The sequence below is a fragment of the Bufo gargarizans genome, chromosome 5, assembly GCF_014858855.1.
Source record: "Bufo gargarizans isolate SCDJY-AF-19 chromosome 5, ASM1485885v1, whole genome shotgun sequence".
NCBI classification, from domain to species: domain Eukaryota; kingdom Metazoa; phylum Chordata; class Amphibia; order Anura; family Bufonidae; genus Bufo; species Bufo gargarizans.
The window spans coordinates 147,981,134-148,003,083 of NC_058084.1; the positions used below are offsets into that span (position 1 = coordinate 147,981,134).

Genomic DNA, 21,950 nt, shown 5'->3' on the forward strand with positions numbered 1-21,950 from the left:
TTGGCCGCGTGGATTTCGGCGCCTTATATTATAATAAGCTGACTCAGTATACTAGGGGGAGACTCGCAGTTCCGCTGGGGGCGGTTCTCTTCTCCCTGGCTGTGAGCGTATCCAATCAGAGAGCACCGCTCTTAGCCAGGGAGAATGAGCTCTTCCCTTTGGATTGGAAAAAAAAAGTGCCATGGCATCAGGGGGGCGCCCTATAAAGTAAGACCATAATTAGACTAGGGCTAAACTGATGAAAGGTCCTCTTTAATGCTATGGCTATGACATAAATGTGTCGGAACACACAGTGTATTACATCTTGCTGCAATGCACTGTGACAGACAGGTCAGAGTGACCATGCTGCCCATTGTTCACCACCAACAGCACCTACAAGGAGCACATGAGCATCAGAACCAGACAAAAAAAATGTATGAAGGTGGCCTGGTTTAATGAATCACATTTTCTCTTATGCCATGTGGATGGCTGGTGGCTTGTGGCAAACCTACCTGGGTCTGCTATGAGAAGGAAACAAGCCATGTTTAAGTCTAGGTGCTCTAGGCAATTAATGGAATTTATCAACTCTGCAATTCTGGCTTCAAAAGTCGCTACGTAGGGGCTTTACTACTTTTTGGGCTCACTTGCGCAAATAATGTTGTGACTTTTTGCATTTTTACACCACTCACTCCAATCTTAAAAACATGTGTGAGAAAGTTGGTGTGATTAGCTATGTTAGTTTTATTACAGATTTAGATAGTTTCATCACTGTGCAACAGTGGGTGCTGTGCGCCTCTGTTCCCCTGCTTCCCGCCACAGTCCCGGGCACCGTGTTCAGCGGTGATCTGCTGCCAGTGCTTCCCCATTCACCGCTGCAGTCCTGGGCACTGTCTGTGTAGGTACTGTTCTGGGATCGGCTCAGTTTCCTCTCAGCCCTGGCCACAGCATGCTTGCTGCTTGTTCCCTGCAGCACTCCCTTAAGGGCCGGCGCACGTCACTTCCTGTGCTTTATGGATTAGATCATGTGACCTCGCTGACCAATCCTAGCCCTCCTGCACATATATAAGTGGCTCAGCCCACTTCCCAGATGCCTCAGTGTCAAGGTCCTGCTAGGTACAGTTGCAAGAAAAAGTATGTGAACCCTTTGGAATTATATGGATTTCTGTTCAAATTGGTCATAAAATGTGATCTGATCTTCATCTAAGTCACAACAATAGACAATCACAGTCTGCTTAAACTAATAATACACAAAGAATTAAATGTTACCAATTTGTGCAGAAATTCTTATCATTCCAGGGTTTACATACTTTTTCTTGCAACTGTAGCGGTTATCTCTGCTTGTGTTTATGTTTGCCTGACTCGTGCTTGTGTTTCTGGACTCCGCTACCTGTTTGATCCATGCCTGCTTGCCTTGACTCACCTGTTGCCAACCCGGATTGCCTGACCTGTACCTGTGCCGCCTGCCCTGACCTATTGTTGTTTGACTTCGCCTATGCCTCATGCTTCGGTCCTGCACTGCTGCTCCTGGTTACGACTCAGCCTCCTGACAACGCCTGTACCTCTGGTACATTGCTCTGGTACCTCCTGGTCCGCCTGGACCAGCTGCCTCGTGTGCCAATCCTCCTCAAGAGGTAGCAACCTGGTGTTCCACTCAGAAAAGTCTATCCCCACCACCAGGGGTACTGTGAAGATCGAGGGGTTCACTTAGACAACGCCCTTAGAGGAGGTAGGACACGTGGCACAGTGAGTTCACACCCACTGGTTCGTGACACACTGCAACTTTTTAAAAGGTTGCAAAAAAGTTGTAAACTCACTCTAGTAGGGGGTTGGCATAAAAAATGGTGTTGCATTTCTAGGCAATAGTGTTGGCTTTAAAGATGTTCCAAATTTAACAAGCAACACATGCTGTTTGATAAATTTGGTGCAAAGTACTCCACCATAGACTCAAGCAAAACTGACTTCAAATATTACCCTCATGATAAATTCCCTGCTATGTTCTGCTGCTAAGTCTTTGGTTCCGGCATTTATGAGAATGTTACTTTGACACATACCGCCTACCAAAACACTGTACAGACCAAGTACACCCCTTTGTAGCAAAGGTATTCCCTAATGACAGTTTCCTCTTTGAGCTGAATAATGCACAGTGCAAAAACTGCTCAGGAATGGTTTGACAAATGACAAAGCATTCAAGGACTGAACTTGAAAGCCAAATTTCTCACATGTGATCCGATTCAGAATCTGTGGAATGTGCTGATAAAACAAGTCCAATTCCTGGAGGACCCACCTTACAACTTACAGGACTTAGAGGAGCTGTTGCTAACATCCTCGTACCAGCTGCCACAGGGCACCTTCAGAGGTCTTGTGGGGTCCATACCCTGAGGAGTCAAAGCTATTTTATCAAGACAAAGTGGGCCAGCACAATATAAGGCAGGTGCTTTTAATGTTATGGCTGATCAATGTATGTGCCAGTATCATCTCTGACCACAGACTAAGTTCATAGCAGTTCCACATAACCTGATTTCTGTGCAATGATGAAGACCTGGTATAATTAGATTTATTATTAGATATTTCCATTTATGGTTTCATAATTCTAGAACTGTATGTCTTTTTTAGCGCTTCATTTATGACTAAAACAGTTCCTTGTGGGAATGAGCTGCATAAATTTTTGATATGGGACACTGCTGGTCAGGAACGAGTGAGTATCAAACATGTATATGAAACATTTATTAGTCAATATTAGTAATAGTTATACAGATTAGTAGTAATCTGGTGTTATGCATGAGAATACATCTAAATGGTTAGATTGCTCATGTATATTTACAAGTTACTTCTGCGTTTTCCTGCTTTCACGCATCACTTCTTCTTCCAGGACACTCTAGACAATCTCCAGAATAACTGTAAACCAGGATAGGCCATCAATGTCTGATCAGCAGGGGTCCGACACCTCGCTGTATTTCTGGCACCTGAAGTCAGCACCAAAACTACAAAGCTCAGTCCATTGTGTAGTGGACGCAGCTGGTTATTGCTGCCTGGCTCCTATAGAAGTGAATGGGAGCAGCACTGCAGTATGTATGCAGCTGTGTAGTTCTGGTGTTGACTTCTTGCACTGGAGCTACTGCAGGACAGCTGATTGCCTGGGGCACGGAGTGTCAGATCCCCATTGATCAGATATGAATGACCTATCCTGGGGAGTGGACAACTCCGTAAAACATCAGACCGCTTCTGCTGTAAACACTGTCAGAGCCTTGGGTGCTGTATATTAGGCAACATTATATATAATAAAGACATATACAAAGTGAGTAAAATCTATAATGCCTTTCTTTGCTAACTAGTGCAGTGGCAAAAATAGTCCTTTTGTTCTTTCTGGCCATTGATTCTAACAATGAACGACATTGTCTATTAACTTAATTTGTAAGTGTTGTGTCTCTATATTTCTAGACTTCATAATAATAATACAAATATTTCCATATGAACCACTGGCCTATAGTTGACAAGTGGCAGAGACCACATTATTTCAAGTGATACACTCATATATTTAATAACAAGCATTCAGAATTGTATGCCTGCGTGTTTGTGGCTTCAAGTTCTATGGCCAGATAACTCATTAGAAGATACAATAGATACAGCATTTTGGTGGCCCGTGGGAGGAAAGTAAAAATGTAATGTAGCAAATTGCTTTCCAATCTCTATGCATGACAGCAAGAATACATTTTATGCAATAAATTAAGATACCCTATAATATTACTAGGGGTTGTGTCAACATTAAATATCAATATAATTCAGCATGAAACACTAGTTAGCATCGTCATTTATTTTCTGTTACCAAAATTCTTCAGTTGTGAAACATTCTTATATACACTGCCTGTCCCACCTGGATTTAACTAAGCAAATAGTTATGAGCCTCTTATTGGATAATTACTGCATGGGTGATTATCTTCAGTTGGCAATAAGTTATTTAACCGCAACTGGTGCAATGAGTTGCTTCTCATTTCTTAAACAACGAAAAGAAAGACACATCTCGTGGTTGTGGAAAAGATGTTAGTCTGTTTGAGAAAGGTCAAATCCTTGGCATGCATCAAGCAGAGAAAACATCTAAGGAGATTGCAGAAACTACTAAAATTGGGTTAAGAACTGTCCAGCGCATTATTAAAAACTGGAAGGATAGTGGGGACCCATCATATTCGAGGAAGAAATGTGGCGGGGAAAAAAATCCTGAATGATCGTGATCAGCGAAGAAAAACAACAGTAGAACTCAGGGCTATGTTTAATAGTGAAAGTAAGAGCATTTTCACACGGACAATGTGAAGGGAACTCAAGGGATTGGGACTGAACAGCTGTGTAGCCGTAAGAAAACCACTAATCAGTGAGGCAAACCAGAAAAAAAAGGCTTTAATTTGCTACGGAGCATAAAGATTGGACTCTGGAGCAATGGAAGAAGGTCATGTGGTCTGATGAGTCCAGCTTTACCCTATTCCAGAGTGATGGACGCATCAGGGTAAGAAGAGAGGCAGATGAAGTGATGCACCCATCATGCCTAGTGCCTACTGTACAAGCCTGTGGGGGCAGTGCTATGATCTGGGGTTGCTGCAGTTAGTCAGGTCTAGGTTCAGCAACAGTAGGTGCTCCAAGAATGAGATCAACTGACTACCTGAACGACCAGGTTATTCCATCGATGGATTTTTTTTCCCTGATGGCACGGGCATATTCCAAGATGACAATGCCAGGATTCATCGAGCTCAAATTGTGAAAGAGTGGTTCAGGGAGCATGAGACATCATTTTCACACATGGATTGGCCACCACAGAGTCCAGACCTTAACCCCATTGAGAATCTTTGGGATGTGCTGGAGAAGGCTTTGTGCAGCGGTCAGACTCTACCATCATCAATGCAAGATCTTGGTGAAAAATTAATGCAACACTGGATGGAAATAAATCTTGTGACATTGCAGAAGCTTATCGAAACAATGCCACAGCGAATGCGTGCCGTAATCAAAGCTAAAGGCGGTCCAATGAAATATTAGAGAGTGTGTGGCCTTTTTTTTTTGGTGGCAACTTTTTTTTTTGGACAGGCTGTGTATATACTTCATTATAATGGTGTCCCCTGATGTTGAATCTGTATAGTAATGTGCACTTCCTCCTGCTGTGGTCGCATCTGCTCAGTCGATCCTTCAACTGCCAGCAGCCATATCTACTGTTAGAAGCTTTGATGGTTACAGAGGGAGAGTTGCAGGAGAAAGGACACACCCCCTGAGAGAAGACACTCTGAGCTGTAATCGGGAGAGTGCTGCAACAGAAAGGGCACACCCCCTGAACTGCCAGCCAGAAGAGAATCTAGCAAATCAATTGGAGCAATGGATGGGCAGATCTCTCGATTCATGTTAGGTACAAGAATAGGGTCTAACTTTGATAGAAAGAGATTGTCATTTACTATATTATGTCTGGTTTTCATTTTTTACATAATTATTGACACAACCCCATTAAATTCCGCTCTCCTAATCCAGAGATTTCCATAGCCCCCTTCTATGCTGACAGTAAAGCCGCTTTACAGACAGATCTCTTATAGGTCTGTGATATATTTGCACATCTTTTCTTCTTTCTATTCTCCTGTGTACTGCATTCAATACATTCTCAATTACTTTGATTGCCTGCACGGCCGTTATCAGAAATTTCTGATTCCCATACAGTACATTTTTTGAACATATGTAACTAACCCATTTTGATGCATGCCATACTCGTAATTGCCTTGGCAGGAGCTGCCAGGCACATGCACTTCATTTTGCAATCTGCTTATAGTCATAAGTCCTTTTCAATGTCCATTTTGCCTTTTTTCCACTTGTGTGTGTTAATATTTAAACTTCCCTAAACCTTTCAGATTGAAAACAGCTTAGTATCATTTGCAAATATGGAAATATTAAGGTACTCATGCACCTTTAACACTTATTCAACCAACCAGCATCTCCACATACATGCATGCTCAGTTCAAAGCAAGTGTGTGTATGTTTTCATGTGAGAGGAAAAAGCCAGACACATCTGGCGGTGCACAAAAGCATTGTGCACTGAAATGTAACGCACTTGATGCTTCTCTCCCCCAACATCGCATGTCAGCAGAGAGTCAGGAGCTCTCCGTACATGGTAGACTGCTGACTGATCAGAGAGAAAACGGTGGGTTCAGCAGACAATGGTGTAATGTACATTAGACTATTGTCAGGTTCAGCCGACAATAGTATATTGGATATGTTATATTATTTCTTTAGCACCATTATACAATGTATATTTATGATTAAGTGTACAGTGCAAAGGATTTGTCAAATTAGGTAATTCCCTTAAAGGGGTTATCCCATCTTAGACAAAGGGGGCATATCGCTGGGATATGCCCCCATTGTCTAATAGGTGCGGGTCCCACCTCTGGGACCCGCACCTACAAGGAGAACGGAGTCCGTCCACCACCAGGCGCAGCTCCCTGCCTCTCCCATTGAAGTGAATGGGGGTGCACCGCGCATGCGTGGCCACCGCCTCCATTCATTTCTATGGGGCCGACTAGAAATGAATGGAGGGCGGCTGCGCATGCGCAGTGCACCCTCCTCAACTTTCTCCGCTCCGTTCTCCTTGTAGGTGCGGGTCCCAGAGGTGGGACTCCTACCTATCAGACAATGGGGGCATATCCTAGCGATATGCCCCCATTGTCTAAGATGCGATAACCCCAATAAATCAACATATATTTTAAAGGGAACCTGTCAGCACCAAAATGACCCCTGTACTGTTACAGCTGATGCCCTCTGGTTTCTAATGATGTACAGCGCATGCGTGAGAGGTCAAGAAGGAATCGCACATGAAGGAAACAAAAAAGTTCATCAGTCAAAAAGGGGCGGCAAGATTGACTTTTAAAGTGTGAAAGCTGCTGCCCCTTTGACTTCTAGGTCGTCATGTCCATACAGCCTGCAGCAGAATAAAAGCTGTTTTACAGTGATCATACCAGACAACTTAGACAAGTACATCATTAGAAACCAGATGGCATCGGCTGTAAGGTACTGCGGGCAGTTTAGGGGCCACTTTGGGGCTGACAAGTTCCCTTTAAGACTATAACACACACACTTAGGTTTGGAAGCCAGAAAATAATTTACAAAAATCTCATAGTAATGTGGGTTTTCATACAGTCTGAAATAGACACGCATAGACTTTTGTATGTATTCAGTCAAGATAGAGGAAGCTGAAAGTAACTCCTACTCCTGTGCACATATGTGACATACAGCTTTGGGAAGGGGGTGTCTTTGAGTAGAAGCACGGCAGGCAGCAATGGAAGGAAGAACAGGAAAGGAGTGTTGGCTCACAATATCTGCTTCATCAATGAGCTTCACCTATTTTAGGCTACATATTTGCATGTGTAATGTTACCATATACAGTATATTAACAAATGATCAAAAACATCAGTGGCTGCTTTAAAAGACGTGCAAAAGGTATACTAGAGATTTCAATTGTTTTTGCAGTTCCATTCTTTGGCACCAATGTACTATAGAGGCTCGGCAGCCGCTGTTATTGTATATGACATAACAAAGCAGGTAAGGAATATCAGCTCATATTTTACCCATCTGGTATTTCACTGATCATTCTTAATATAAAATAACTGCTAAAACAGACATACATATGGTAAATGCATGGCAGAATTCCACTATGACTATAAGGCATTACACCAGCATTCACTGTACAATGAATATATGACTCAGATACTGGAGCAGAGCCAGATATGGCATTACTGATCCCATTTTTGAGATGGGGGTCAATCTCTATAGGTCACTGATTGTTATGGGTGTCAATTTCATCCATCTGGGGTATAACAATTTCTTCTAAACAGAACCTAAGTGGAATATTATACATCAGCATACATTATATATAAAATGATACTAAATACACTACAAAGCCAAATACATATAGGCATAGTGTTTTTGTCCAATTTGGCAGCACTCATTACCAACAGATGCATGAAATCAAGAATATATCATCTCAATAGCAGATTTCTTACATTAGATGGGATTAAAAAAAAATCGGTTTACCAAATATCTAGCCTGCCAGAGCTAGACTGTAAGGCAGCATGGAGGGAGAGGAGACGGATCATGTCCTTTTGTCTCTGTATGGATTTAGACATTAACCCTTGATGTTGTCTCCCTCCATATCAATCAGGAACCATCTATTTTTTCAGACGAGGAGCTAGAAGATGCACATTTGCTCATGTAGTGACCCCCTCCGATGTCGCTGTTAATGCTGACTGAAGCACCTAAATGGTTTTATAGAAAACAAAAAACAAAAAAACATCTACAATGCTTTATTGCTGAAAAGAATACACCACATCCATGATAACCCATACTATAATACATTATTTATCATCACAGTAAACACTGTGAAAAAAAGAAACTAAAAACAATACCAGAATTACTGTATTCTATTCTTCATAAAAAGAAATTGCAAAATGGTACCAATAAAAGCTACAAATTGTCACGCAAAACACAATATCTGATCGACTGGGGTCCGACACCCTGCACCCCTGCCAATCAGCTGTTTCAGAATGGACACCGGATGTCAGGGCTGAGGCTACACAGCTCCATCCATTGTGTAGTGGATGGCGCTGATTAAAATGCAATAAAAAAAAAACGAGCTGTGTGACAAGTATATTTATGAATTCAAACTCTACAATAAACAGTCACATTTTGTGGCAGATTTTTCCAATTTTAATGTGACTGCGGTTAAGCTGCACTGGCCAACCTTATAATGCGTATGGGGACCTCATTAATATTCTTGTAGAGGAAATAGCCTCAGGTCACTGAAGCAATATTCCAGCATTTAGTTAAAAACACAAATGGATAAAATTTTATAGCATCACATACTTTTAACCAAGTAGTGTATTATAACTTTTTGTGTATTTTAATACATTTCAGTGTTTTGCTGATTTATTACACACATATGCACATGTATCTATTTTAATTCTATACAAATATGAAATTGGGTTGTTTTTTCATGAAAAAAAATTAAAATAGTATTCATTTGAATGTACTGTACCTATTTAACTAAAGATTTGAGGAAACATGTTATAATTCTAAGACCTGGGGGTCTAATCCATTTCAAATATAGATTTAGTTAGGCCTCTTTCACACTTGCGTTGTTAGGCTCCGACGTGCACTTCCGTTGCCGGAAGTGCCCTCCGGATCCGTAACACCGCAAGTGAACTGAAAGCATTTAAAGACTGATCAGTCTTCAAAATGCGTTCAGTGTTACTATGGCAGCCAGGACGCTATTAAAGTCCTGGTTGCCATAGTAGTAGTGGGGAGCGGGGGAGCAGTATACTTACCATCCCACGTCATCCATGCGCGTGGGGCGCCCTGACGTCACTCTGAAGCGCCCCGGGAGCCGCACGGACGGTAAGTATACTGCTCCCCCGCTCCCCACTACACTTTACCATGGAAAACAGGACTTTAGCGTCCTGGCAGCCATGGTAACCATTCAGAAAAAGCTAAACGTCGGATCCGGTAATGCACCGAAACGACGTTTAGCTTAAGGCCGGATCCGGATTAATGCCTTTCAATGGGCATTAATTCCGGATCCGGCCTTGCAGCAAGTCTTCAGGATTTTTGACCAGAGCAAAAATCAAAAACGTTCCGGTCCTGAACTGAAGACATCCTGATGCATCCTGAACGGATTTCTCTCCATTCAGAATGCATTAGGATAATTCTTCTGGCATAGAGCCCCGACGACGGAACTCTATGCCGGAAAAGAAATACGCAAGTGTGAAAGAGCCCTTAGTTGACTGTTTTGATCATAAAGATACAATTATATCTGTGAAATATTTTATCTAATTTGTACAGGACTCATTCCATACACTGAAGAAATGGGTAAAAGAACTGAAAGAACATGGTCCTGAAAACATTGTTATGGCCATTGCCGGAAATAAATGTGATCTCTCAGACATCAGGTAGAAAAACAAATAATTTATTAAGTAGCCTCTGCACAGCACGAGGCAAGACATTAGATGTATAAGAAGTAGCAGCAGCACTGGTTCTGCCAAAGTGCAAAAATGGTGCCCGCAATCCAGACCCTGATCCACAGGTCAAAGTAATACGTTCTAGAACAGATCACAGCACTCCCACTGCAATACTGAAGAACCATAGATTTATTCTCAAGTGTCCATAAACATGCGGCTTTTCATGCTGTGATCTCTTCTAGAATATATATATATATATATATATATATATATACACACAAACACACACTGGCTGACTTAGGATACTTTCACACTAGCGGCAGGACGGATCCGACAGGCTGTTCACCCTGTCGGATCCGTCCTGCTGCTATTTCGCTGTGTCCTGCCGCTAGTGTGAATGTAGCCTAAAAAACGAAATCAAGCACCAAGGCGTTGTTGGAAATGAATGTAACTTTCTATGTTGAAATGTATTGATGATATATGTGATTACATTATTAGAGTGAAAGGATACGTTTATTGGGGAAACTGTATGGTTGAAAGGAGGGTCTAGTACCCTGTTGGGCCACCTCTAGCCTGAATACAAGATGAGATACGGTTGGGCATGGAAGTATACAGGCTCTTAGGGTATACTTGCTAACAGATGTTACTGCTAGTCCTCTGCACACTCAGAGGTTGCTGAAGCTGGCGTCCCTGCTGGTCCAATAAATGCTAGATTGGCAGTAAATCTGGTGACTGAACAGGCCAAGAAAATGTTGCAATCTGATGGAGACATTCCTTGGAAATCTTTGCTGTGTGTGAGTGAGCATTATGCTGCTGAAAATGCCAGTTGGAAGCCCTGCCATGAGAGGAAACCCATGTGGCCGTTGGATGTTCTGTACATATCACTGAGCTGTTAGTGTTCCTTATATCGCTACTAGGGGGACTGTTGTATACCATGGCTTCCCAGATCATCACACCAGCAGTTGGGACAGTGTGTTGCTCCATAGCAAAGGCAAGATTGAAATTGCTAACCACATGTCCCCCATACTCAAATGCAACCATCATTGGATCCCAAACAGAACCTGGATTTTTCACTAAAGACTATATGGTTCCAGTCTGTATCAGTCCAAGTTTCTTTTCGTGCACAACACCACTGCAAACGAAAGCAATGGTTGCTGGCTGTCAATGGCAGGACACATAATGTCACCATGACACCAAATTTACTTCTGCTAAGTACCTGGAAATGGTCCCGCCAGAGACAGGGGTGTGTAATGAAGATGTCAGCTGTGTCTGGATGGTGGACAATGAAACTGTGGAAGTTGCTCGTGCTTGTGGGCAGATCAAATGATCCTTTTAACTGGTGGTCTTACTGGGCCAACAAGAGCATGTTCACTGTGTGCGTGCCCTCACATAACCACTACTCCTAACATCTCCTAACAACTAGGTCAGAGTGGCATAGATGGTAGACAGTTTGTCAAAAAACACCATCTAGCTTCTCTCAGTACAACGATGTGCCCTCTCTCAAAGTCTGTAAACTGGGCAAGATATCTTTGAGTGTGTTAAAGAGGCATATATACCAGTAAAAGATCTCTGACCAAGAGGTACACTACCCAAAAGTAGTCTCTGGGAGCCTTTTTATAGGGCAGCAGGGTAAGCATTTTTATGCTCTCTTGTGGCACGGTCCAGTGTCTAGTAAAGACCACATCTGTAAGCATGTACATATTTGCCTGCTAAAATTAGTTGTTCATTTTATGTTGGACACAAGTAACATGCTTGTATCATATATTTGAAATAAAATGAAATGTAACTATACAATTAAAGTGCTGATAAGTTCCAGATGGTCAGGAGCAAGTTCAGAAGCAAACTTATGTTTATGCTTCTGATAGCAATTATGAAGTGATGAAAAATCAATGCATTGACCTATAAAGAATGTCATATAATAAACTTGACATTGTAGTAGTATATGTTGTAGTATAATGAGGTTACAAATAAAGTTAAAAGGGGCCGTCTCATGAAGACAAGCCCTGTCCATATGTCCTATTAGGGCACAGGGACATCAGGCTCATATAGCCCCCCATCTATGGGAAACAATAGAAACATGATCCTGTTCTTGTAGAGTCAAACGTTATATTACAAGGACAACCACTTATCTGAATGGCTGCCATGTAAAACTACATTTCTCCTTTAATGGACACTGCAAGGGAAATGTCTGAACAGGGGCTTTCAGCACAAAAATAAGCTGTTTGCTAAGGGTGCTGGGAGAAGGTCTTTGGGAGTTCAGTTGATTGCTCTAGAGCCACATTTTGAAAGTGTTTGTCTCTAATGCAGGGCTCCAGACAAAAAATAATATTAACCTAACCTGAAAAATTTAGGAGCAAAACTAAAAATTTTTGTCGCCAAACTTAAAATACATATAATTACCGTATAATAATTTAAAAAAACACACGTCTTACCTAGGGTTGTCACGACACCAAAATTTTGACTCAATTTCGATACCAAACACCAAAAAAGCCGCGTGCATTCCAGATTTTATGGAACGTCTGGACCATAATAGAATAGTCCTAACCTAATTTTTGTTGGGACAAGGTGACTAAAAAATGGCAAATTGCACGTTTTGTTTTTTTTCTGTTACGGCGTTCACCGCATAGGAGATATTTTTTAATAGTTCGCACTTTTTCGGGAGTGGCGTGGCGATATGTAAATGGGGTGATTTAAAATTAATATATATATATTTTTTTTAACTTTTAATTTAATACCTATTTACCCCCTTAGGGGCAAGAACCTGGGATCTTTCATCCCTTGTCCTATTCACCCTGATAGAGATCTATCAGGGTGAATAAGACTTCACACCCTCCCTGCTGCTCTGTGCCCTGTGCACACAGCAGCAGGGAGCCGACTATGGCAGCCAGGACTTCAATAGCGTCCTGGCTGCCATGGTAACCGATCGGAGCCGCAGGCTTGCACTGCTGGGGCTCCGATCGGAAGCTGCCACTGCCACCAATGATAATACTTGGTGGATGGGGGTTAGGGGCGCACTGCACCACCAATGGTTATAATACTTTGGTTATAATACTTCGGCCGCTATTAACCCCTCGGATGCCGCACCTGGGGGGTTAATAGCGGCTGATCGCAGCGCGCAGACATAGAGGCTGGGTGCCAGGTATGGGAATGGTGTATTAAGCATAAAGGATATTCATTGGTGGCGCAGTGGCCATAGCCCCTCCCCTCCTCCTCCCTGCTATCAGCCCATTGGTGGCAGCGGTACAGGGGGGAGGGACTGCCCTGTGCTGTTGAGAAGAACATGGCACGCGCTGCTGCCATGTCAGTAATGTGAAACCGGCGGGTCTAGGCGCAAATGGCGACAAGACTACAAAGTCTTGTCGTCATTTAGCTATTCCAGGTTGCATTTGCAACCATTTTGGTCGCCATCTGGAGCCCTGTAATGAGATAACCTCTTTAAAAGGAACCCGTCACTCTGAATATACAGTATAATCTGCCAGCAGCATGTTATAGAACAGGAGTAGCTGAGCAGATTGATCTATAGTTTTGTAGGAAAAGATTCCTTAAATTGTATAATTTATACATTTCAATTCCTCCTCATTCTGAGCTTTGAAGTCAAGGAAGTTGTCCTATCAGTGATTGACAGCTATATCTGTATACACAGAGGGAAGGCTGTAAACCACTTATAGCACCGCCTCCTTGACTTCAAAGCCCAGAATGAGTACAGATATAAATAAGTAAATGATCAGTCTGCTCAGCTCGTCCTGCTCTATAACATGGTGCTTGTAGATTACTCTGCATTTTCATAGTGACCCGTTCCCTTTAACTACTGTATGTGCAGTCTAAAAGGTTGTGTGCTATTCTGCAGCAGTTAATTGCAACAACACTAGGGTTAATAATACCTGTCTGCCAGGTAGTAATGTATGGTGCAGTGCCAATTTAAAGGTCTTTCCTACAGGGCAATAATTGCCCTGTGCAGCAATCAGTGTGAATGTTTGTCGTGGTCCAATGTAGTTATATCAAGGTAAAAGGCCATTATTTTGCTGCAATATAAGAAAAATCACAGCAAAATACATGATATTAACACAATGTTTTAAAAAACTCTTGGGATGACATTAGGTGGACTTTCCCTTCAAAGGGGTTGGCTTATCTTAGACATTGGTGGCATATCGTTAGGACCCGCACCTGCCTTCAGAACAGGACCCTTGAAGTGAGCAAAGAGCAGCCGTGCATGTGTGGCTGCCCTCTATTCATTCCTATGGGACTGCCGAAAATAGCCGAGCAATAGCTCCGCCAGTCCGATAAAAGTTAATGGAGCAGTGGCAGCACTTGCATGGTATGCTCTCCATTCATTTGTACTGAACGTCCGAAAATAGCCAAGCACACTCGTCTGGCTATTTTCAGGACTCTGATAGAAATGAAAGGAGAACATGCTGTGCATATGCAGTGCACTCTCCCTCACTTTCAGGGGGCCATTCTGGAGATAGGTGCAGGTCTCAGGGGTGGGACACGCACCTATATGACTTTGATGGAATATCCTAGTGATATGCCATAAAAAGTCTGAGATGACACAACCCCTTTAATTTGGAGAGCTGCGTTGTTGCCATTTTAAACTCCTTTTTTTGTATTTCGGGAAGCAATATATGGATCGCAATGGTTGTAGTGAATCAAACTTACAGCACCATAGGGTCTGGGTCTTGATGCTACCTCTGGAATAAGGATATGACAATATGACCATTTAAATGAGACATTACAATGAAACTGAATTGACATTGTAGCTGTAAGTTCAGAAATGGTAATAATAAACCTACAATTTAGATCAGGAAGTGAGTTATGGTAACCTCAAGCCTGTGGAATTTTGCTGCATATTGATTTTTTAAACATTTTTCAGTAAAGTGTAATGCAGTGGCCACAGGTAGGAAATTTACAATGTATCAGAGACCTCTAGTGGCCCTTAAAGGGAGTACAATTCCAGATGAAAATGCAAATATTTGCAAATAAGGTGTTCAGTCATTCTCTATCCAGTCACACAGGAAATGTAAAAAAATATACTTTACGTATTGGTACAGTTTATGGGTTAGTCTCACTGACATTCCTCTGGAGATAGCGATAACCCATTGTGTCACTATTGGATTTGGCTTACAGCTAAACTGGGGGTTCTTCTTCTTTAGTCTCCATTAGCAACTAGTTGACAGTTTGCAGATCATATTCTGTAGCATCGTACAAAATTATAAGGCAGAGTCCTATTCTTACAAAGCCATGGTCAGGACAGGCAGAGTTCTTACAAAACAGGAGCATAGATACAAATGAGGCCAGCCAGCGATTACAAAGCTTAGTCCAATAACAGTCCGGATCAATCCAAAAATAATAAATATAATTCGCTCTTCATACACTAAGAGGAAGAAAGGATCCTGGGAGACTACATATGGACATCCTGAGCAGGTCTGACCAACTAGAGGTGCTTCTTTATAGACTAAGCACAGAACTGATGGCTTGCTTTCGGCCCTTTAAGAAAGTTTCCTGACTGTTAAGTTGAAGGCCCCCAGCTGCTCCGGTATCGGCAATGTCAACACAAGCTGGAATGTTTTGCGGCGGTCATGTGGACTAAGAGTCTTCCAGTTTGCTGGGTTGAGATCGCCAATACTGGGTCAGCCAGAGGCCTTCAACTTCACAAATGGGGTACAGTAGATAATCAGGTATACTTGCATGCAAAAACATTAAGGTTTATGGGCTGTTTACACATTTATGTATAGATTGGTCAACGCCTTTAATGTGTAGACCAATTTATACATGACATATGCCGTAATTTCTGAAAAGTAAAATCGTATTATTTGGAGTAACATGTTCCTACAGTGTGAAGACCCACTCGCTCTGCTACTCCAGCAGGTGCAGGGAACACCAGGATAGTATGAATGCAGGTGGAGACCAGAATCCATAAAACAATGTAGCCTTTATTCAAAAGAATTTAGATCCATAACAGGAGTGGGAGATATCACTTACGCGTTTCAACCTTATTCAGGACTTAATCATAGAGATGCTCCTGTTATGGATTTTAACATGTTACTACATTACTGCGACCTGTATAGTATGTAAAATAAAACAGATTTATACAATCAACTTTCCACGGAATGTTCCTTTTACACAACATAGACATAATCTATAACCATAGTATGAACGTTCAAGTGCGACAACCTGTATCCTGTATTTTCTTTCAGGGAGGTATCAATGAAAGATGCCAAGGAATATGCTGAGTCTATTGGAGCAATTGTTGTTGAAACTAGTGCAAAGAATGCCATCAACGTTGAAGAACTCTTCCAAGGCATAAGTAAGTCTTTTCTTCTGTCATTGTAATCTTTATATTTAGAGCTTTTCTAACACTTCAGTAAGGATTGGGGGAATGCTACCTTGCAAGCACCATGCTGTCTAGATCAGTGTTTCTCAGTGTTCTCAAGCCAAGTTCCCTCTGTTCAAGCGATTATGATAAACCAAGGGGATGATCATACATTGTGCACCCTATTAAAAGCACAGCATGAGCATAGTGTGAGTACTCTCAAGAGACATGCCATGTACCCCCTGTGACACATGCACCACAAGTTGAGAACCTAAGGAAACGGCCACATGGCCAGGTTTCTTCATGCAGTTTTACAAGCCAAAACCAGGAGTAAATTCAAAAAAAGAGAAGTTGTATCTGTCCTTTATATTTTCTTTCATTTTATGATCCACTCCTAATTTTGGCTTCCAAAACTGTATCAGGAAACCTAATCAGGTGCTCTATGGTCTAAATCCACTGTCCTGGAAGAGGCTAGTTTGTCAACCAAGCTCAGATTAAAGGGGTTATCTAACATTACATCAGACCTCACAGAGTGGCTGACTTGCAGTGGTGATCATACTTACCTGATCCCCAACGCAATGTTTGGTCTCTATCGCTCCAAGGCTTGATCTTCATCTCCATGGTAAACTGAAATCAACATCCTGTTGATGGGGGGCACATGACCACTGCAGCCAATAGCTGGACGAAGAGGTGACCTGCTTCCCTTGCTTCATGTGACCAGTTGTCATGATGCAAGTGGAGCAGGAGACTGCTGCGCTGCCAGGGCTGTAGCAGTCACATGCCCCCGGTTAACAGGATGCTGATAGCGCTGCAGGGAAATAAAGGCCGAACCCAGCCGTGGGGACCAGGTTAGTATGGACACTATCGACGGTTGGCCACTCTGACGTCTGATGTAATGTTGGATAACCCATTTAATAATGCAGTGGTATTTAGAAAAAAAATGTAACAGCTTGCTTCATATATTAAAATTGTGTCATATAAAAATGTCTCTATCTCTCTTAGAACCAGAGTTTTCTTTTCTTTTTTAAATTGCACTGGAAACATAAATGTGGACTCTGATCTCTGAATGAAGGTCTTGTTTGCATAGTAGTTTTGGCATGTAGATGGTTAGTAGATCTTAAACAAAATAAAGTTACAGTATCTCATAAAAGTGAGTACACCCCTCACATTTTTATAAATATTTTATTATATCTTTTAATGGGACAACACTGAAGATATGACACTTTGATACAATGTAAAGTAGTGTGGTGTGCCCTCAAAATATTTTTCATTTTTGGGCTAATTAAAATCCTTATAGTGCGATTTTTCAATATATAGTGCTCTTACCCTTTTCTGTTGTCTAGTTTCTTTAAAAACCGCACTTTTATAATATGTTAATTACCTGGCTACCAGCAAGTAGGGCGGTTACTTGCTGGTAGCCGCCGCATCCTCCTTTCAAAAAAACGCCCCTCCTCCTGTTGATTGACAGGGGCAGCGAGCGCTCTCCTCCTCTGGCTGGCCCTGTCTGCGTTCTAAATCTCGTGCCTGCGCCGTACCGGTCTTCAGTCGGCGCAGGCGCACTGAGAGGAGGACGCTCGCTCAGCCGCTCCTTCCTTAGTGCGCCTGCTCCGGGTGTAGATGTGACGTAATCGGCGCAGGCGCACTGAGGAAGGAGCGGCCGAGCGAGCGTCCCCCTCTCAGTGCGCCTGCGCCGACTGAAGACCGGTACGGCGCAGGTGCGATATTTGGAACGCAGACAGGGCCAGCCAGAGGAGGAGAGCGCTCGCTGGCCCAGTCAATCAACAGGTGGAGGGGCGTTTTTTTTAAAAGGAGGATGCGGCGGCTACCAGCAAGTAACAGCTCTACTTGTTGGTAGAGAGGTAATTTACATATTATAAAAGTGCGTTTTTTAAAGAAACTAGACAACAGAAAAGGGTAAGAGCACTATATATAGAAAAATCGCACTATAAGGATTTTAATTAGCCCAAAAATGAAAAATGACTTTTGGGGGGGGGGACAGAAGCCCTTTAATGTCTAAACTGCTGGCAACAAAGGTGAGTACACCCCTAAGTGAAAATTGCTAAATTGTGCCCAGTTAGCCATTTTCCCTCCCCGCTGTCATGTGACTCATTAGTGTTACAAGGTCTCAGGTGTGAATGGGGAGCAGGTGTGTTAAATTTTGTGTTATCGCTCTCACACTCTCTTTTACTGGTCACTGGAAGTTCAATATGGCACCTCATGGCAAAGAACTCTCTGAGGATCTTAAAAAAAACTTGTTGTTCTACATAAAGATGGCCTAGGCTAGAAGAAGATTAAAGTTCAGTGCACATGCTCAGCGTCATATCAAGAGGTTGTCTTTTCAAAATAGACGCAAGAGTGCTGCCAGCATTGCTGCAGAGGTTAAAGTGGTTGGGGGTCAGCCTGTCAGTGCTCAGACCTTATGCCGCACGCTGCATCAAATTGGTCTGCATGGCTGTTGTTCCAGAAGGAAGCCTCTTCTAAAGATGAGGCACAAGAAAGCCTGCAAACAGTTTGCTGCAGACAAGCAGACTAAGGCTACTTTCACACTAGCGGCACAGACCTCGGGCAGGCTGTTCCGTCGGGTGAACAGCCTGTCGGATCCGTCCTGCCACTAGTGAACATGTGCCCCTGGACTGCCGTTCTGTCCCCATTGACTATAAGGGTGCGGAGTTCCAGGCGAGGCACGGCTAGAGGCTGCCGGAATAAAACTACAACATGTCCGACATTTATTCCGGCAGCCTCTCGCCGTGCGCTGCCATGCCCTGCCGCGAACTCCTCCCCCCGCCCCCATTATAGTCAATGGGGACGAAGCGGCAGTCCGGGGGCAGACATTCACTAGCAGCAGGATGGATCAAACAGGCTGTTCACCCGACGGAACAGCGTGCCGGAGGTCCGTGCCGCTAGTGTTAAAGTTAGGACATGGATTACTGGAACCATGTCCTGTGGTCTGATGAGACCAAGATAAACTTATTTGGTTCAGATGGCGTCAAGCGTGTGTGGCAGCAACCAGGTGAGGAGTACAAAGACAAGTATGTCTTGCCTACAGTCAAGCATGGTGGTGGGAGTGTCATAGTCTGGGGCTACATGAGTGCTGCAGGCTGTGGGGAGATACAGTTCATTGAGGGAACCATGAATGCCACACAGAGCATGATTCCTTCCCTTCAGAAACTGGGCCGCAGGGCAGTATTCCAACATGATAACGTCCCCAAACGCACCTCCAAGACGACCACTGCCTTGCTAAAGCAACTGAGGGTAAAGGTGCTGGACTGGCCAAGTATGTTTGTGGGGCATCCTTAAACGGGAGGTGGAGGAGCGCAAGGTCTCTAACATCCACCAGCTCCGTGATGTCATCATGGAGGAGTGGAAGAGGATTCCAGTGGCAACCTGTGAAGCTCTAGTGAACTCCATGCCCAAGAGTTTTAAGACAGTGCTGGAAAATAATGGTGGGTACACAAAATATTGACACTTTGGGCACAATTTGGCATTTTTCACTTAGGCGTGTACTCGCTTTTGTTGCCAGTGGTTTACACATGTGTGTTGAGTTATTTTGAGGGCACACCAAGTTTACACTGTTATACAAACTGTACACTGACTACTTTACATTGTATCAAAGTGTCATATATTCTGTGTTGTCCCATGAAAAGATTATAATAAAATATTTTCTAAAATGTGAGGAGTGTACTCGCTCTTGTGGGATACTGTACTGACTAATTTTATGTCGATTTCATAAAGAAAACTAATTGTGGCATGCTCAGTCAGATGGCATACTGTGGAGTTATTCTGTGACATCCAGTGGTTCACAGAACACCAAATTGCGCACCCACAGTTGGTATGGTGTTCTAGCAGAGTTCAAGTGAGCATTATTTAACGCATACACGTATATTACAGGTCGGAGAATCCCACCACTGGATCCACATCAGAATGGCTCGAATGGAGCAGTGAAACTTGGTAGACAATCCTCACAGCCCACAAACAGATGCTGCTGATCTATCTCCATGCAATGAGAAATCTAGCATAGTTGTTCATAGCACTCAAGATGCTCAGTATACAGTATGACCATTAAATGGCAAGCAGATGTAATATGTTCATGGTAAAAGTATGCTTAGTCCCAGTTCACAGTATTTTATTTTAGCCAAAAGCAGGAGTGGAGCCTACATGAAGAAGTAGAATTGAAGGCTTTATAATTCTCTTCTTTGAATCCATTCACACATAGAGATATACACATACATGACAGATTTGTAGTAGAAATGCCTGCGCCTGTCCATTCATCAGGATGGAGTTTGCAGATATCCATGCAGAAACAACCCCATTTACATGTATGGAACAGATTTTTTAGTTGTAGATACGCTGCTGTGGAATTTCCACATGCAAAAAACAAAAATCATTTGCTGCAGTCCCATGTGCAAATGGTCTTAAAGGCGTTGTGCATATTTAATTTTTTTTTATTTTTGGCAATCTTCCCCTCCTGGGCAGACTTGCAAAGGGAAGCATATTTACTTGCTTCCTGATGCTGGCTCCCGGCTCCTGTGCTCTCCAGCCTCTGCTGCTGTGCTCAGGTCCCCAGTTTGACGCAGCTGCAGTCAATTTCTGGCTTCAGTGGTGAGCTGCTAGCATTACGTCATGATAAATGGTCACGTGGCTCAAGAGAAGCGGGTCACTGCTTTGGCCAGCGATTGGCTGCAGCATCGTCAAATCGGAAGTGTTCATCCAGGGACCCGAGCGGAGATGAGGCCAGTGAGCGCAGGTGCCAGCATTGGGAAGTAGGTAAGTATGCATCCCTTTGTAGGTTTGCCCAGGAGTAGGGGAAAAAAAAAAAGTGCACAACCCCTTTAAACTACATACAAAAATGTATCAAAAGGCAAGATGTAAATTGCTCATTGGATGTAACATTATTGCATCTTCTGTTTCCAGACCATTTTTCTATCCCAGACTAAACAAATGCTGTAACTACATAACGTTAGGGTTTATTTTTTTACACTTTAGTTCTTAATTCAGGTTAAAATTTTAATTGTTAAACAAAATAAACATAACAACAATGATACTCACAGTGAAAGACCCAACTACTTTATAATCTGTATATTAGTGTAAAACCTCTGCTGAGATTGAAATAAGTAACCTCGGGTTAAGGCCTCATGCACACAGGCGTTGCCGGCTGTGGCTGTATTGCGGCCCACAAACAGCGGGTCCGCCAATATGCGGGCAACGGCCGTGTGCTCACTGCATCATGGATGGGTTTGCAATCCGGAGGTGCGGTGCGGAAGGGAGGCACTCCATAGTGCTTCTGTGGGGTTCCTCTCCGTACCTCCTAACCGCAAAAAAATAGAACTTGTTATTTTTTTTTCAGTGCGGACGGATCACGGACCTATTTAAGTTAAATGGGTCAGGATCCGTCGGGAAGCAAAATAGTATTTTTACATCAGTATTTGTAACCCAAAACCTTGAGTGGAGCCTACAGTACATTTTTCGGTTCCTCTGATGAAACAGTAATACGGAAAACACAATGCTGAGGTGAACTTAGCCTCAGGGCACATTCACACGACCGTATTAGTTTTGCAGTCCGCAAATTGCAGATCCGCAAGCTCTGCATTTTGCAGATCAGCATGTCTCGCTCTTTTTTTAGAAATACCTATTCTTGTCCACAAAAAAGACAAGAATAGGACATGTTCTATGTATATTCGGACATATGATGCGGACAG

General features: G+C 42.9%; 1 protein-coding gene across 1 annotated transcript in view; it reads left to right on the plus strand.

Annotated features, from left to right (window-relative positions):
- RAB31 (RAB31, member RAS oncogene family) overlaps positions 1-21,558 on the plus strand; it is a 55,022-nt gene extending 33,464 nt beyond the window's left edge. The window contains exons 3-7 of the mRNA XM_044294542.1: positions 2,593-2,674; positions 7,462-7,533; positions 9,829-9,935; positions 16,139-16,248; positions 20,143-21,558. Of these exons, the coding sequence (XP_044150477.1) occupies positions 2,593-2,674; positions 7,462-7,533; positions 9,829-9,935; positions 16,139-16,248; positions 20,143-20,240 (469 nt within the window). The 3' untranslated portion in view covers positions 20,241-21,558. The remainder of the gene's footprint in view (positions 1-2,592; positions 2,675-7,461; positions 7,534-9,828; positions 9,936-16,138; positions 16,249-20,142) is intronic.
- Positions 21,559-21,950: the final 392 nt, after the last annotated feature.